General features: G+C 41.6%; 2 protein-coding genes across 2 annotated transcripts in view; both read left to right on the forward strand.

Moving 5' to 3' along the window:
• Positions 1-17,252, forward strand: part of LOC139749436 (uncharacterized) — a 1,258,504-nt gene that overhangs the window by 484,862 nt on the left and 756,390 nt on the right. The window lies entirely within an intron of this gene.
• LOC139749335 (uncharacterized) lies at positions 369-1,838 on the forward strand. The gene is made up of 2 exons (XM_071663057.1): positions 369-1,302; positions 1,357-1,838. The coding sequence occupies exon 1, from the start codon at positions 418-420 to the stop codon at positions 778-780; it is 363 nt and encodes a 120-aa protein (XP_071519158.1). The 5' UTR covers positions 369-417; the 3' UTR covers positions 781-1,302; positions 1,357-1,838.

Here is a 17,252-nt window from a genome sequence, read left to right on the forward strand (position 1 = left end):
CCATATGATAGGTCTATCAGCATAATTATGCTGTAGGCACAACATACTACGTGAGTTACACTACCAGTAAGCAGGGGAATATCTACCTTGTGTCCACACCTGGCAGCTGCACTATCGAAAACTACCGAACTGGCTTAGCATTGTTCACGAATGACAACTGGGTTACTACAAAACAAATTTCATCTCAACCATCTATGTGACTATTCCTGGGTAAGATATCAGACATAGTACAAAATACACGAGGTAGTTTGTGTTATTAAGAGAATAGATATGGGAAAATATTAACAGAACCATAAACAGACAACGTATGCGAGGTGCCAAGGTTTGCTGGGGTGAGAAACGTGTGACTTATCCCCCACAGCGGACGAGAATACATCATATCTACCATTGTCCTGATAAAGTCTTCGCCAATTCAAGATGAACGTCTATCATCGTGATAAAGTAACCATCAGAGGAAGAATCACTGGCATGAGTGAAAGTGGTAAATTCACCAACAGACGTATCAAGAGAATTGGGAATGACCAGAGACACGGTCGGTCTGCCTGTGGTGACCAAGATGGCAAGAAGAAGGCAGCAGCAGCAGTTGAGGTGATCATCAGAGAACAGGACGACCAAGTGCGACAACTGAGGACCAGGTCATCAGAGATGCTTGTGGCGGAGAACATATCGAGAATGCTGTTCACATTACGGAAAATTGACACATCAGTGTTTCAGCAGGACCAGTGCTACGACCAGGGCTGCATGAAGCTGTCATACGCCATAGAATACCTGATGATTTAGAAACACTGACTGACAGAGATCGTAAAGGACGACACATCTTTGCAAGACAGGAGGTCAACAACGATAGGGACTTCTGGCTGGCGACGTGTCATATTCAGTAACGAAAAGACATTTTTCTTCAACAGCCCATCATGGTAAACAACATTGTTGACGGCAAAATGATACAAGATATAACCGTGAAAATATTTACGACACTGCGAGAAGTGATCATGTGACGCGTCATGTTTGGAGGTGGATGTTCCTGCACGGCGCTGGAGAAATCACACCTATACATGGACGGTTCACAGCTGACCAGTACCTAGAGATTCTCGAGGAAGTTATGCCACCGTCGGTGTGGGCATATGTGTTTCCCTACCCACAACAGTTTCATGTTTATGCATGACTGTTCCCCCATCCACACGGCTCGAGTGGTACAACGCTGGTGTCGCTGAACGTCAAGACATCCAACTGTTAGACTGGCCAAGGAAAGCCTGTGATTGCAATACCATTGGAAATGTATGGGCAAACATAGTGAACACGTAGGTACCTGGTGCAACGCAGGTACCTGGTGCAACGCAGGTATCTGGTGCAACGTAGGTACCTGGTGCAACGCAGGTACCTGGTGCAACGCAGGTATCTGGTGCAACGTAGGTACCTGGTGCAGAGAGAACTTCACAAGCCATGCTACAGCACACAAGTCTGTAGGTGTGGGAAGTGTTAAGGAGAAAGCCAGATATAGTCAGACGACTGGTAGAATGAATACTAAAACGCTTGCAAATTGTGATTGACCATGAAGGAAGATGGAGAGAACATTACTATGTTAGTTTGTGTTTGTAGTTGGATATTCAATGCTGTTACATGTTACTCATGTGTCACTGTGATTGATCTACGTATTAATAGTATTTCATATTAATTATTTACCAGATGAATGTAATGTTGCGTGTCCACAATAGTTTGTATGTAATGATATGATAGACATTCTGCATTCGTTTCCTTCGTCCTATGATACAGGTTTTCCAGCTATTAATATTGTCATAGTGTGACGTATGAATTACATACCGTACTTTATTACTTAACATCTATTATGGATATATTACGACTTCTTCACGTGAAGTCTTATTAACGCCTAAAATAAACAACAATAATAATGTTTCAACAGCGTCTGTAGACACACCAGGACAGTGACAAGCTGACCACGTAGTTCGCTTTGCAGGAATTAGTCTTCATCCTATTAACTCTTCTGATATACTATATATGACTTGCATGCTGTATTACTAGCATATCATAACACTAAGTGACAAACGTCATACATTTATGATCATCACGACACTCCACTAGCCTGCTATTAAGGAGGAGTTGCCACATTCACAGTTTCATTATGTATTACGTCATGCATATGTTGGTTGAGTCGTCTGTCACTGGTGTCAGGATTATAGTGTTACATCCATGTGGTAGTTAGTATCTTTTACATATTTATTGCTGTTTCATTTCATCCTTCTGAGCATGTATCGCGAGGCTGGTTGCTTTTAGCTTAAGGTTATTACCCGTGTAAAACCTGACAACATTTTCCCCATTTCCTCCTCCTCCATTCTCCCTCTCGTGTCTCCCAATCAGTCTGTATTCATCTGTAATCATACACATTTATTTCAAAGTTGTCTGCTTGTTTGTCGCACCCGCAGATTTAAAGACCTGCTATGTCATTAGTATAAGCTATCACTATATATCAACTGTACCCAGTACAGAACTGTACCCTACCCTGGTCACTGCACCACTCACGCCTCTGTCTTCCTCACCACTCACTACCCCAGATCGTCTGCCTCCTCGTGTTCTACATAAACAAATACTCAGTCACGTATCTAGCGTTGCAATTTCTTTTTTTCTACAAACAGGGAATTAATACATACTATCGGAATAACCACAAACTTTACTTCATATATCGTCCGGTTCTACTAGATAGATAATAGATAGATCATTTCTTATGACAGAGTTTCACAAGTAATGTCGCATTCCCTCACGAAAACTGTCACATTGTGTCATCCGCTATTCTTGTAGTTACGTGTGTCTGATATTTATTTTCAAAGCATTACACATGTGCTTCAGTACATGCCACACGTCAGTATTAATGCAGCTGTTTATAGAGGTTTCAAATTGATTACCTGAATGTTGACCAAGTCGTAACTGAAGTGTTGTGTGTGTGAATACACATACAGCGTTCAGCAGCAATGAACCACTGACTCTTCTTACATATGCTTTGGTAACACGTGAATGAACACTGCGATTACTATATGTTTACGACTTCTGCCAGATACCAGGTGTCACCAGTGGTGTCCTATGAATCTCGGGCGGAGGTGTGCAGTGGAGGCAGCCTTACGTGCAGCACACGACTGGAAGGCAGAGGTTTACCTCAGCTGTCCGCACAGCTGACCTCTGTCTCCTCCAGTCAGTCAGTCTGTTATACATGCTACAGACGACCTAACAGACTGGCATCGATTGGCGTATCCACCAGTCAGAAGCCACTCCACTGTTCAATAACCGTCTGGAGCCATTGTGAACTGATTATATTTTTTGTTGTCTGTCATGATTGAGAGGGAGGGAGGGAGGGAGGTGTAGCAGTAGGAATATTTGTGTGGGTTGAGAAGAGATGTGTGTGTGTGTGTGTGTGTGTGTGTGTGTGTGTGTGTGTGTTCGTGTAAGTGATCTGAGAGAGAGAGAGAGAGAGAGAGAGAGAGAGAGAGAGAGAGAGAGAGAGAGAGAGAGAGAGAGAAAGAGAGAGAGAGAGAGAGAGAGAGACCACGAATGCAGTGGTATTTAAGATAACATTTTCTCCAACAGTAATGAGACTGTTAAAGCGCCGGTGGATATATATATATATATATATATATATATATATATATATATATATATATATATATATATATATATATATATATATATATATATATATATATAGATAGATAGATAGATAGATAGCTGAGCTGAGGCCAGCTATAATAGTCTAGTTAGCTGGTATGTTCACAGTCAGGTGTGTGTTCATCGTTCTTGAAATCTACATCATCACCAACATAGACGAGTGGCTTGGCTAACGTTTGCTGATGCGACCAGCGATAGATAGATAGATAGCTGAGCTGAGGCCAGCTATAAGTCTAGTTAGCTGGTATGTTCACAGTCAGGTGGGTGTTCATCGTTCTTGAAATCTACATCATCACCAACATAGACGAGTGGCTTGGTTGACGTTTGCTGATGCGACCAGCGATAGATAGATAGATAGCGTTACGAGATATTTGGGAGGTTGGAGAGGATAATTTAATAGATAATTATCACGTGACCCTTCACTAGACCTGCGCAGAACTCTGGTTTCTAAAGGTTTCGTCATCTCTGTGATCTTCATTAAAAAAAATCCCTGGTGCACATTTTTCCCTCCAAGCATCACACAGACATGTTCTGAAAGCAATTAGAATCGCGGACTTAAAAAATCTTTTTGGAAATGAATCTGTAAATGGAACTTTCAGAGCTGGCATGAGCCAGCTTGCCCACTCCTCCATACCACTTGGCCAGTGGAGCTAAATTACTTTTAGGAAACTTAACGAGAAAGATAAAACATGTCATCTACTCAAAGCCATACGAACCATGTTATTCCAGGAGGGAAAAATGTGTGATAAACATGTACTGCTGGACTGTATGTGGATATCTGTGGACACATGATGTGTACGGAATGATGGTTATCATGCTATGATGTACATTATGATGCTATGATGTACATTATGATGTTATGATGTACATTATGATGCTATGATGTACATTATGATGCTATGATGTACATTATGATGTTATGATGTACATTATCATGCTATGATGTACATTATGATGCTATGATGTACATTATGATGCTATGATGTACATTATGATGCTATGATGTACATTATGATGCTGTGATGTACATTATGATGCTGTGATGTACATTATGATGCTAGATGCTATGATGTACACTATGATGCTGTGATGTACGTTATGATGCTATGATGTACACTATGATGCTGTGATGTACATTTTGATGCTGTGATGTACACTATGATGCTAGATGCTATGATGTTGATGTACATTATGATGCTATGATGTACACTATGATGCTAGATGCTATGATGTTGATGTACATTATGATGCTATGATGTACACTATGATGCTAGATGCTATGATGTTGATGTACATTATGATGCTATGATGTACACTATGATGCTAGATGCTATGATGTTGATGTACATTATGATGCTATGATGTACATCATGATGCTATTTGTGGAGGTTTTTCTTTTCCAAAATATCGTGTTTTGGTATTTTCTCTCCTTTTACCCATTCGTCATGACCGTGCAGCAATAACAATTTCAACAATTTTATAGCCTTTATTTCCAAACCCAACATAGCCGTTGTATTGCTTGATAATACTCACATGCCGTGCTGTCGGGAGTAAACATTTTTCTTTTAATTTACAGGAAAATCTCATCTGAACGATATATTTTGTCCTGACGTCCTCCGTCATGTAGAGAGCATCTGCGTTATCTTTTATTTATTTTTTTGGGGGTTATTTTTTTTTCTGAATCATTAGACTGTTCTATGTGTAATAGGGATGCCAACTGGCCTTTATGTTATACAAACCTCCAACAGCCAGGCTCGAACCCGGGACCACTGCGTGGCAGGCGTGAGCTTTACAGCTAGGTTATGATCGCAAGGAGGTTTGTATGTTCCATGAAAGTGCTCGTTCACAGGAATGCACTATATTCATATATATATATATATATATATACATTCATAGGTCATAGAACATACAGAACTCTAACAGCCAGGATCGAACCCGGGACCCCTGTGCCACAGGCGGGAATGCTACCGCTAGGCTATGGGCCTGGCAAATTGGAAATAACTATTCGAATACTATGTACTCGCATGTTTACCAAATGGTGTCCTAGCTTCGTCTCTTCGTTGTATGTCAACTGACTCATATTTCTCTCTTATGTCTCCCCTAATGATGTGATTATTTTATGAAATTGCACTTGGGAACTTATCGTTTTTCATTTTCCACGTGGACTCATTGGAATATATATCTTTCTTTTTTCTTTCATACTATTCGACATTTCCCGCATTAGCGAGGTAGCGTTAAGAACAGAGGACTGGGCCTTTGAGGGAATATCCTCATCTGGCCCCCTTCTCTGTTCCTTCTTTGAGAAAAACAAAAAAAAATGAGGGGAGGATTTCCAGCCCCCCGCTCCCTTCCCTTTTAGTCGCCTTCTACGACACGCAGGGAATACGTGGGAAGTATTCTTTCTCCCCTATCCCCAGGGATATATATATATATATATATATATATATATATATATATATATATATATATATATATATATATATATAAATATATATATATGTTTGAGGACAATGTGTGGTGTGAGGTGGTTTGATCGAGTAAGTAGTGTAAGGGTAAGAGAGATGTGTGGAAATAAAAAGAGCGTGGTTGAGAGAGCAGAAGAGGGTGTTTTGAAATGGTTTGGGCACATGGAGAGAATGAGTGAGGAAAGATTGACCAAGAGGATATATGTGTCGGAGGTGGAGGGGACGAGGAGAAGTGGGAGATCAAATTGGAGGTGGAAAGATGGAGTGAAAAAGATTTTGTGTGATCGGGGCCAGAACATGCAGGAGGGTGAAAGGAGGGCAAGGAATAGAGTGAATTGGATCGATGTGGTATACCAGGGTTGACGTGCTGTCAGTGGATTGAATCAGGGCATGTGAAGCGTCAGGGGTAAACCATGGAAAGTTGTGTGGGGCCTGGATGTGGAAAGGGAGCTGTGGTTTCGGGCATTATTGCATGACAGCTAGAGACTGAATGTGAACGAATGGGGCCTTTGTTGTCTTTTCCTAGTGCTACCTCGCACACATGAGGGGGGAGGGGGATGGTATTCCATGTGTGGCGAGGTGGCGATGGGAACGAATAAAGGCAGACAGTGTGAATTGTGTGCATGGGTATATATTTATGTGTCTGTGTGTGTATATATATGTGTACATTGAGATGTATAGGTATGTATATTTTGCGTGTGTGGACTTGTAGGTATATACATTGTGTATGGGGGTGGGTTGGGCCATTTCTGTCGTCTGTTTCCTTGCGCTACCTCGCAAACGCGGGAGACAGCGACAAAGCAAAATAAATAAAATAAATAAATAAATAATATATATATATATATATATATATATATATATATATATATATATATATATATATATATATATATATATATATATATATATATATATATATATATATATGCATTCGGCTGCACGTGGCCTCTCAACCCACATGAAATGATGAAATAAAACTTATGACAAAAATAAATGATAAATTGCTCTCACACTATAATAACATTTGCCACTTTCATATAACTATGTAGCGCTCTCATTTATATGACATCGCTGATACAGAACACTGGTAGAACTGTGTCACAAACATAGTTCACAGTTACTGAAGGAAAGGTTGTCCATCAGATAGGCAATCTCATAAGACTGGAGGCTGGTGTTGCAACGACTGAAGCTCGCCTACGTCACCATGATGCCTGCCACTCCTACACACACAGCAACGACGAGATACGAAGGATATTGAACACTCTGATGCCGTTGTAGCCTAAGCCAAAGGGTTTAACCTTCTTGTTATCAAGACAAAAGTAAAGATAAACTTTGATCCCCGAACCTTGCCATTTACTGTGTCTATATTACCCCTGATTGTGTAAGGATGATTCGATAATCTTCTTGTTCCCCGCCACTAGGATACTACACAGGGTGGGTCATTGTTCGTACATTACCGCTGCATGGGCCAAGCGGGATCACTGGTTGAGAAGGTAGCATGATATTATATGATATTAAACAGTGCCAGAGGGTGGCAAGTAGATATTCAAGGCTAATTTGCAACACATTAGACATGTTCTGGACAACGTGTTCTGGTAGTTTATTCCACGCGTCAATAATGTCGTTGATAAATAATTCATGCTGTCCAGATTAACTTTGTTCATTCTGTCTCCTAGGTAGTGCTTGCGAGACCATGAAGAAACGTTGAATATTGACGTCCTTATATCCTTTAAGAATTTCAAAACATACTATTTAACTTCCCTCAGAGACTCCTCTCGCTTAGAGAGAGAGCAAATTCATTTCTCGCAGTTTGTGTCCTCGATTTCTTTGTTACGCAAGGAAGGAATCAAATTAATTGCTCTTCTCTGCATTGCATCTAGTCTAAGTGATGTCCTTACTTAGGTAAGGCGCCGAGAACACCATTGTGTGTTCGAGGTGTCGTAACTAGACTGAGGTATCGTGGCAGTACCACATCCTCGCTTGTGTATGTAGATTTGATGTTTATGAATCTTTAACATCCTATTTCCTTTCCTGGCAGAGCTTGATTACAATGCTGAGAGAATTTGAATTTGTTGAAGACAGTGATCCCTTGATCCCTCACACAAGGAGTGTCCATTATCTCGTGGCCCATCAGTTCATAATTGAATTTCTTTTCGAGGATTCCCTCTCGCAGCAGCTGACATTTACTGACGTTAAATAGCATTTGCCATTTTCTTCTTCAGCTGATATGTCATCGTCTCTGTGTAATCTGCAACTGTGGACTCTTTAAGTTATGCAACCCACCATCATTATATCATGAATAATGTTAAGAATAGACCCCAGAACAGACCACCCCTGGGGAGAGGGACCCCAATAGTAACGAGTGACCACGCTGATGATTCATCATTCATTACGACCCTTTGCCTCTATCACGTCAAAAGGCTTCTATCCAGTTTCCTTAGCAACCAGTGATCCCCAGGTCCCCCGGACTTTATACATCAATTTGTCGTGAGGGACTTTGTCGAGTGCTTGTGGTAAGGTCACTGAAATATATATCTATCTATCTATTGCTTTAGTCTTGTCCTGAGTATTTGAATGATTCAGTATAAAATTCAAGGAGGTTTGTGGTGCTGTCTATCATTAACCAGCCTCTGTTGCTCATAGTAAGCTATGATTTTATATGTAATATTCAGCTCCAGACGTTTATACTTGAATGAGGAGAAGCCAGTAGGACGGTGACCACTAGGCATTTCGTAACTTCCCTTTGTGAATATAAGAGCGACGTCTGCCAGTTTACACTCCTGCGAGACTGTTCCGTCCTGGAGAGATTTAGTGAAGATATAAGTTAACGGTTTAGCAATGTCATGCTTAACGTTATTCATTACTCTTGGATAGCAGAGATCAGGACCTGATTTTCTTTTTCTTTTTTTTTGGTTTTCAGCTTATCTATCTGCTCTAATAATACTTCTCTAACTATGGTGGTAAATTCTGATAGTTTGTGTGTGTGTGTGTGTGTGTGTGTGTGTGTGTGTGTGTGTGTGTGTGTGTGTGTGTGTGTGTGTGTGTGTGTGTGTAGACGTCTGTGTGTTATTCATCTCTGTCTCAAAATTCGTGTCACTGCTTTCTGGTTTAAAAAGAAAACTGAAAACTTGTCATGGTTGTTGTTATGTTTATGCAGTTCATGATAGGTTCCCCACCTTCGTTAACTAAGGATCTATCCTACCACGTTTTTTTGTATACGTTATCTGAGACGGCATGGGCAACTGAATCCCCTAATCAAGGCCATCTCATTAATGCTATGTATATGTATACCGCAGCCTCAGCTAGACACCCATTTTATAGATCAACCCCTAAAGGAGGATGAACAGCTCGGTTGACTGTGTACCGACTGCCGCAAAATAGGATTCGAACCCATACGCTATACCCAGTCGGCCTGGGCGTGCGTCACGGAAAGTGACGCCAGTGTTACACCACGGAGGTTTTTGTTCTTGTTGTTAACATACTTATAAGATCTTTATAGATTTCTGTGCTATTTCTTGCAATATTCATTGTTTGATAGGTCATTTGACCTCTCTCCTAATTGTGTTGTATTGCCTTGCAAGATTTCTTAAGCTCGTGCCGTTTGTCTCTGCTCCTTGTAGCCCTTGCTATTACTGTGGAGTACCACTCGGGCCTCTTGTGGATTCTATTGTTCCTGTCTTGTATAGGAACGAATACGACTTGGTGGTGCATATCTGTGTATCCTCTGGGCGTGAACCAACACGGGTGAAACTCTATAATGGGTCGGACAACCCTCTTGAATCCGTCTTTTAAAGTTAGGAATAATATTAGGGTGTTTGTTTTCAGATTTATATCGAAATCTGACCATGTTATGGTCACATGGACCCAGATGTTCTTCCACACGGATGTTAGTTACTAAGAACTCCAGGGATGCTCGAACTAGATCAAGTAGACTTGCTTCCCTCGTCGGATCGGTGACAGTTTGGTAGAGAAAGTTGTCTCTGACAAAGCAAAGAAATCGGACAGATTCATCTTATACACCTGAAATAGTTCGTCCGTTAATTTGTGGGAGATTATAATCCCCCAGAAAGACTGGATCTCTGTCCTGTATTGCTCGTTGTAAACTCTCGAACATGACAGTGTCAGTATTTGCTGGCTGGCTGGAAAGCCTGTATACGACGTTTATGTAAAGTTTGGAAAACTGTGTGCTAGTTTGAAACACAACAGAGGCAAATAAATTTCACTGGGGTTTAGATATGATTTTTAGTTCAGCACAGTTCCACCTCCACGACCGCCTCCATCTCTCACACATGATTCGTAGTCCGGCAAATTAATACTCGCTAACAAGATCGTTGTTTTTGGGCTTAGAAATGTGTTTGTTCATTTTACATCCACGTGTTCAGTGCTCAGCAAGCAATGTAATTCAACTATTTTGTTTCGGATTGCTCTTATATTCATGTAAAGAGAAATAGATAGATAGATAGATAGATAGAGATAGATAGATAGATAGATAGATAGAGAGAGAGAGAGAGAGAGAGAGAGAGAGAGAGAGAGAGAGAGAGAGAGAGAGAGAGAGAGAGAGAGAGAGAGAGACAGACAGAAGGCAAAAGAACGGGAGACATCAAATCAAGCAAGGAGAGGGGGACACTCCCCGCCACCACCTCGGCGACGTTAGGAAGGTTCGGATAATGGTAGACCGAAAGTGACGTGTAGAAATACAGATGGACGAGTAGCAAAAGGTTAAGAGCTGGTGTATGTACCTGAGTTTGTTGGGGCTCCGGGTAAAAGAAATCACCCAAGAGATAAGATCTCACCTGCTCTAGCCCGAGAGATGCATGATAGCAAGGAGGGTAAGATAAGACAAAGAAGGAAGAGGAGAAGGAGGAAGAAAATTGTCTTTATAAATACAAAACAACCTTAAGTTTCGGTAAATACTGGAACATAGCCTAACTTTAAGAAAAAAATGCATAGTGGTGTTGGGTAAATTGTCCTTAAGAGAATTTTAACAATACGAAATATACAAATGATAAGAGTGAAGAAAGCAATCAGAATGTGCATGAAGCATTAGAACACGCACCTCTCAGAGATGGTGATGTACTAACAACGGGGGAATTCAATTATACAGGAATGTGTTGACTAGGGGAAGCAGGATTCTCATGGAGACAAAAGTTCATCGAGGGAATACCAGCACGTCACTGAATACGAAAAGATAGAGAGAGACTGATACTCCATCATTACTAGATCTTATCTTTGCACTTTGTGACCTAGACATACAATACATGTACACCAACTGGAAGAAGTGATTGTGTATCATTAAATTTAATGTGGTCAATGAGGACTGTAAAGGGAGCGTGGATGAAACCACATTCAAAGAGGTGATATAATCGTGAAAACTACACAGAGCCAACAGATGGTGGTAGCGTAATTTGTGAATAGAGTTCAGTAAACAGGAACCACGACACTGTAGTGGAAGGTTCTGTGATATTTACAAGGGAAGGATAGGATCATGAGTACACTTAGCATCTAATACAGAGGTAAGGCTAAGTGACAGGGAGAAGGGGTTCAGCAAAAGTGGTCAAAACACGAATGAACTTTGTTGTGTGTCGTTACGCTGATGAAGGCGGTATTACATCCAGCCAGCATTTGTGAAGTGTACAAGAGCAAGGGATGTGTATAACCGAAGAGGAGAAGAGGCGTAAAGAAACTCTGAAAAAAGAAAAAAAATCTGTCGACAAGGTAAAAGTCAATCCTAAACTTTTCCATAAATTCATTAGGTGTTGTATTGTCATTCAAAGAGCAGCTATTCACACGAAGGGATTCAACGGAAAAAGTTGTGGAGGATGAAGCAAGTACATGCAAGGAAATGACCAACAAGTTCAAAAGCTTTTTTTACAGTGGAAGAGGCTATATCCCGACACTAGTGAGATGGAATGAGAAGGAGATCTAGTGAAACAGTGAAATGTATATAAAGAAAGAGAAACAACGTTATAAAGGGTTTTGATCCTTGTAAGGCTTATGGTCCTGATGAAATTTCTCCCCAGTGACCTAGAGCGTTTGCAGATACACTTGCCAGACAACGTGAAGTGTTGGTCAAGATGTTCCTGGAGGAAGGTAAAGTGCTAAGGGCGTGGAAGAAGACAAACACACCAGACCTGTTACAAGAGAGGAGACAGGAAGGATGCGCTTAACTACAGATAAATTGTCCTGACGAGTGTGGTCTGTAAGACACTGAAAAAAGTCAAATAACAAATCGATGACTTCCAGCAGAGGAGAAATTGTCTAAGTGAGAGGCAACAAGGCTGCAGGGAAAAGTGAGTATGTGTAACGAACCTTTTAGATTTCTGTGAGAGGATGTGTTCCCTTTTAGACAAAAGAGAAAGCTTGTTGGATTGTCTGTGTCTAGACTGCCAAAAATGCATTTGACACTGTACCACACAGGAAACTGGTAAAGAAGTTGAAGCTTTATAGAGAAATAAGAGGGAAGCACTTTAGATGGATAGAATACTATGTTACTGGAAGGGAACAAAGAACGCTGGTCTGAGGATCCTTCTCGAAATGGACTGAGGTCGCAAGTGGGGTGCCAAAAGGCTCTGATTTGGAACCAGTGCTATTTTCTAATCTATATAAATGACTTGCCAGAAGGTATGGACTCCTTCCTGGAAATCTTTGCGGATGATGCCAAGTTCATAAGGGAAGTAAATAGCAAAAAGGACTGCATCAACTTACAAGGGGACACAGACAAACTCCAAAGTTTGTCTGATACATCGTTGTTGACATTCAACCCGAACTAGAATGGGACACAACGAAATCAGGTTTCGATATGATTATCATTTAGTGGGAAATATGCAGCAGGAATGTGTTTTTGATAGGAGACTTAGGGGTCTAGATCGTCCCAAGCCTCTCGCCAGTGTCCAACTTTAAGAGTATTGCGATGGAAACAAGCTTATCCATGTACTAGAATGCAATAATAGGATTGCATTCTAGTACATGGATATGGAGATAGTCAGCAAGCTATTTACCTCCTTCATTAGGCCAGAAATCGAATATGGTGTAGTTTGGCCACGGCGCTCAAAGTAGCAGAGAAAACTAAGGGAGAAAGTCAGTAAGGGAAGAACACTCATGGTAGCAAAAGAAATGAGAGTTGAGTCATAGGAATAGACTAGAGACCTTAGATTTATCCATCATGGAAGAGAGGAGAGGAACAGGTGACCTGATCACAACCAGTAAGTTTTCAAACCAGTTTGATGACGCTCTCTCTCTCTCTCTCTCTCTCTCTCTCTCTCTCTCTCTCTCTCTCTCTCTCTCTCTCTCTCTCTCTCTCTCTCTCTCTCTCTCTCTCTCTCTCCGAATGATACAAGGATAGAACAGCCAGAGGCCATAGCATGAATATAGCAAGTAACTAATTGAAAGATGGATAGAAATTGTTTGACATTATAAGAGTTGTGGAAGAATCAAATAAACAGAGATGCGAGATTGTGAGACTGTGAGTGTAAAGAACATTTGTAATGGTAAAGTTCAGGAAATGGGACCTTACGAATGTACATCTACCTCCCTGTACAGTACAAATAGGTAATCAAACACACACACACACACACACACACACACACACACACACAGCAAGTGAGCTGGGAGTTCCCTCATGACTTAGGAATATAGTCATCATAGACTTTTATAGAAACTTTAACCCCCAAAAATAGATACCTGACCTTTTGAGGTTCTTTAGGTAAACACATAAATTGCCTTATGACAAGAGGATGGGGGCCATAACTGTAGCTTTTTATGACCAATTGGAGGAAACTTTTTCCCTTGTCGGAGGAAACAAACTTTTTCTGTGTGGCTGTTTCATGCGTCAGCCTGTCATGAGGTGGCTTGTCATTGGCTGGGCTTTGTTGTCATGCGCTGGGATGGTATGAGAACGATTATGAGATGTGTCGTCATGAGTTTGGCAAGTCGTATCATGAGGAGTTTCGTTGTGGGTCTGGCTGGTATAAATCCGATTATGAGGTGTGGTTCCTCATGATTTTAGCTCGTATCAGTCCGATCATAAGGTGTCTCCTCATGAATCTGGTTGTTACAAGTCTGTTTATGAGATGTCTCACCATGAGTTTGGTTAACATGAGTCGGCCTCTTATAGTGTTTTACTACGATTGGTTTACGTAAATCTGGTCGTGAGGTGTGTTATACAATGAATCTGGTTGACGTAATGATTTGGGCTGGTTCTTTGCGTTATGTTGTCGTATTTGGTTGACATGAGGTGTACTAAGGCGTGTTGGTATAGGTCAAGCTGCTTTATGTTTTAGTTTGAATTTGGTTGACGTAACTCATAGATTGCTGTTAATGTGAGGTGATGTCCTGGGTTTGGTTGTTATGAGATACATTGTCGTGGTTCTACTTGACATGGTTTGGCATTCTGTCAAGCCATTATTGTTGGATCTCTTCAACTTAAGTTTGAATGTTATGAGAATAGTTACGACAACATTAATTAGCGTTAAGTTGTGTTTTCATGAGAGGAATTGTCATGAGAAGTGGTTTGCATGAGGTGAGCACAGCAGTGAGGACGTGGTTCAGTTGGAGGTTGAGTCGTCATGAGGTGAGTGTTCATGAGTCGGGCGAATGAGTCCTGCTCTCATGACGTGGCTAATGACGAGATTGGTCTGAGTGAGGAGAGTACAGGTAACGTGTATTGATATTAGTTCTAATGAAGGAAATCATAATGAGGGCAATCATCATGAAACAGTTTATAATTATAGTTATAATGAGGTGGAACCTCGGGAGTTCCTGTTTGATGAATTCCTCTTTCTTGCTCTATTTTCAATTGACTTTATTTTCTCTTCTTTCATCTTTCATTTATATTTTTCCTTCACGAGAGCACGAGTTAGTGAGAGTGAGGGGGGAGAGATCGACAGAGCTTTAATAAAATGACTGTGTGTGTGTGTGTGTGTGTGTGTGTGTGTGTGTGTGTGTGTCGTTGTGTGTGTGTGTGTGTGTGTGTGTGTGTGTATTGTATAGGTGGGGCGGGAGTTGAACCAATTGGGCAACTTGATGGGAACGGAATTGCGTCCCGAGGGAATTGCGTCCCGAGGGACATATAAATGGATGGAATTGTTTTTAAATGGAAGAGAAATGGATGTTATCATGAAGAGGGAGAGGCCATGACGTGACTGACCCGTGCAGTCACCAGCCGAGGTTGTGTGCTGCTGGTGGTGGAGGTAGGTTCCTTCTGGCAACTCATAATGCGACTGTGACACGTATTGATGAATCTCTCCCTCTCTCTCTCTCTCTCTCTCTCTCTCTCTCTCTCTCTCTCTCTCTCTCTCTCTCTCTCTCTCTCTCTCTCTCTCTCTCTCTCTCTCTCTCTCTCTCTCTCTCTCTCTCTCTCTCTCTCTCTTATTCCTTCCTTGCTCACACTCTTGTTTTCAATATTCCTGCTCCAATTTCTTTGTTAGAATTTTTCTTACGTTACCGTCGCTGGGAGACCAGGAACTTCCTTTGCCATCCCTAAAGAGGAAAAGAAGGAAGAAGAAGGAGAGAGAGAGAGAGAGAGAGAGAGAGAGAGAGAGAGAGAGAGAGAGAGAGAGAGAGAGAGAGAGAGAGAGAGAGAGAGAGAGAGAGAGAGAGAGAGAGAGAGAGAGAGAGAGAGAGAGAGAGAGAGAGAGAGAGAGAGAAGGCAGCAAGAAACAGCCTTTTAACCCCATTCAAATCCCAGGGTGATCTCCAGGCAGGCAGTGCTTCACCAGAGTACTCTGATACCTTGGACTTCATTTCAGGAGGTTCTGTTGCCAACGTCAGGCAGTGGGCATCTTGATGGAGCTTTATACCTCAGCCTCGTGAATTACCAGAGCTATCAGGGTTTGACTGCCCCTTGCATCGGCGTGGTCGAACTTCCTCCTTCTCTTCCTCCTCTTCTACCCCCTTCTCTTCCTCCTTCTCCTCTTCTTACCTCTTCGTTCTTTCCTTTAGTAGACATACAATGTGGTAGAACCTGCTTTTTTTTGTGACATTTCTGAGTTTCCCGTCTCGTGAGGGAGATGTGGGAGGGAGGGAAGGAGGGAGGGATGGAGGCTGGCTGCGGGGGAGCATTGTGGGATGCAGTGTGGTTGTCTGTGGTGGTCGGGACCCGCCCGCCCGTAGTTAATGTGGCCTCGTCCACCTGATTAGCAGACAGCTGCTCTGTTTGGCTGATGGTTCTCTCATTACTGATCATTTTGTGGACTTCAGGACACGTGGAGGGAAGGTTATCTGTTCTGATCAAGCGTGTGGTTTGATGTGGGTGGGATTACGACATGTGGGAGGGAAGGAAAGAATAGATAAGAGGCATATAGTTGATAGAAGAAAAAAAACTGACATATACCTATATACATATAACTTTTTTGCTTTCATATATGTTCACTATTTCCCGCATGAGAAAGGTAGCGTACAGAACAGGTGACTTAGCATCAGAAGAAGAAAATCTTCGCTTTGCTTTTTTCCTTGTTCCTCTGTTTAGAAAGTAATACAAGAGGAGAAGAGGATTTCCCTCTAAGTCAGTGTATACTACAAGCAAGAGATACACCTGTTCTCATATATATATATATATATATATATATATATATATATATATATATATATATATATATATATATATATATATATATATATATATATATATATATATATATATATATATATATATATATATATGAGCCAAAACCATGTGACTTTCTCTATATTCCAGACACACATATAGCAACATACGAATAATTTTCCTAAGTGACCCTCTGTATCTCTTCATCTGTCCAGTTCATCATTATCCTGCCTGATCCAGATCCCGTGCGCCTGTACTCACTCCATTAAGCACGAAGTAACGACCCTTGGGTATGATAGCCAGGCAATCACGGCCAAAGGTCGTAGGGCTAAGGGGTCAAGGGTCGTAGCATCATGTTCAACAGTTTTATTGGTGGTCTGGGGGCTAGTACTCATGCAGGCTGGTGTCAGGGAGGAAGGAGTGAGTCCCGCCCCCGTGCAGTGCGTCGTGACTCCCACCGGTGCATGATGACGGTCGCGCTGGTGGGGTGGACGGCGCCAGGGTACGAGAGAGAGAGAGAGAGAGAGAGAGAGAGAGAGAGAGAGAGAGAGAGAGAGAGAGAGAGAGAGAGAGAG

The sequence above is a fragment of the Panulirus ornatus genome, chromosome 7 (assembly GCF_036320965.1).
Source record: "Panulirus ornatus isolate Po-2019 chromosome 7, ASM3632096v1, whole genome shotgun sequence".
NCBI lineage: Eukaryota > Metazoa > Arthropoda > Malacostraca > Decapoda > Palinuridae > Panulirus > Panulirus ornatus.

What these genes read in the sequence shown, in the direction of transcription:
- LOC139749335 (XM_071663057.1), top strand. Translation starts at nt 418, where the DNA reads ATGAACGTCTATCATCGTGATAAAGTAACCATCAGAGGAAGAATCACT.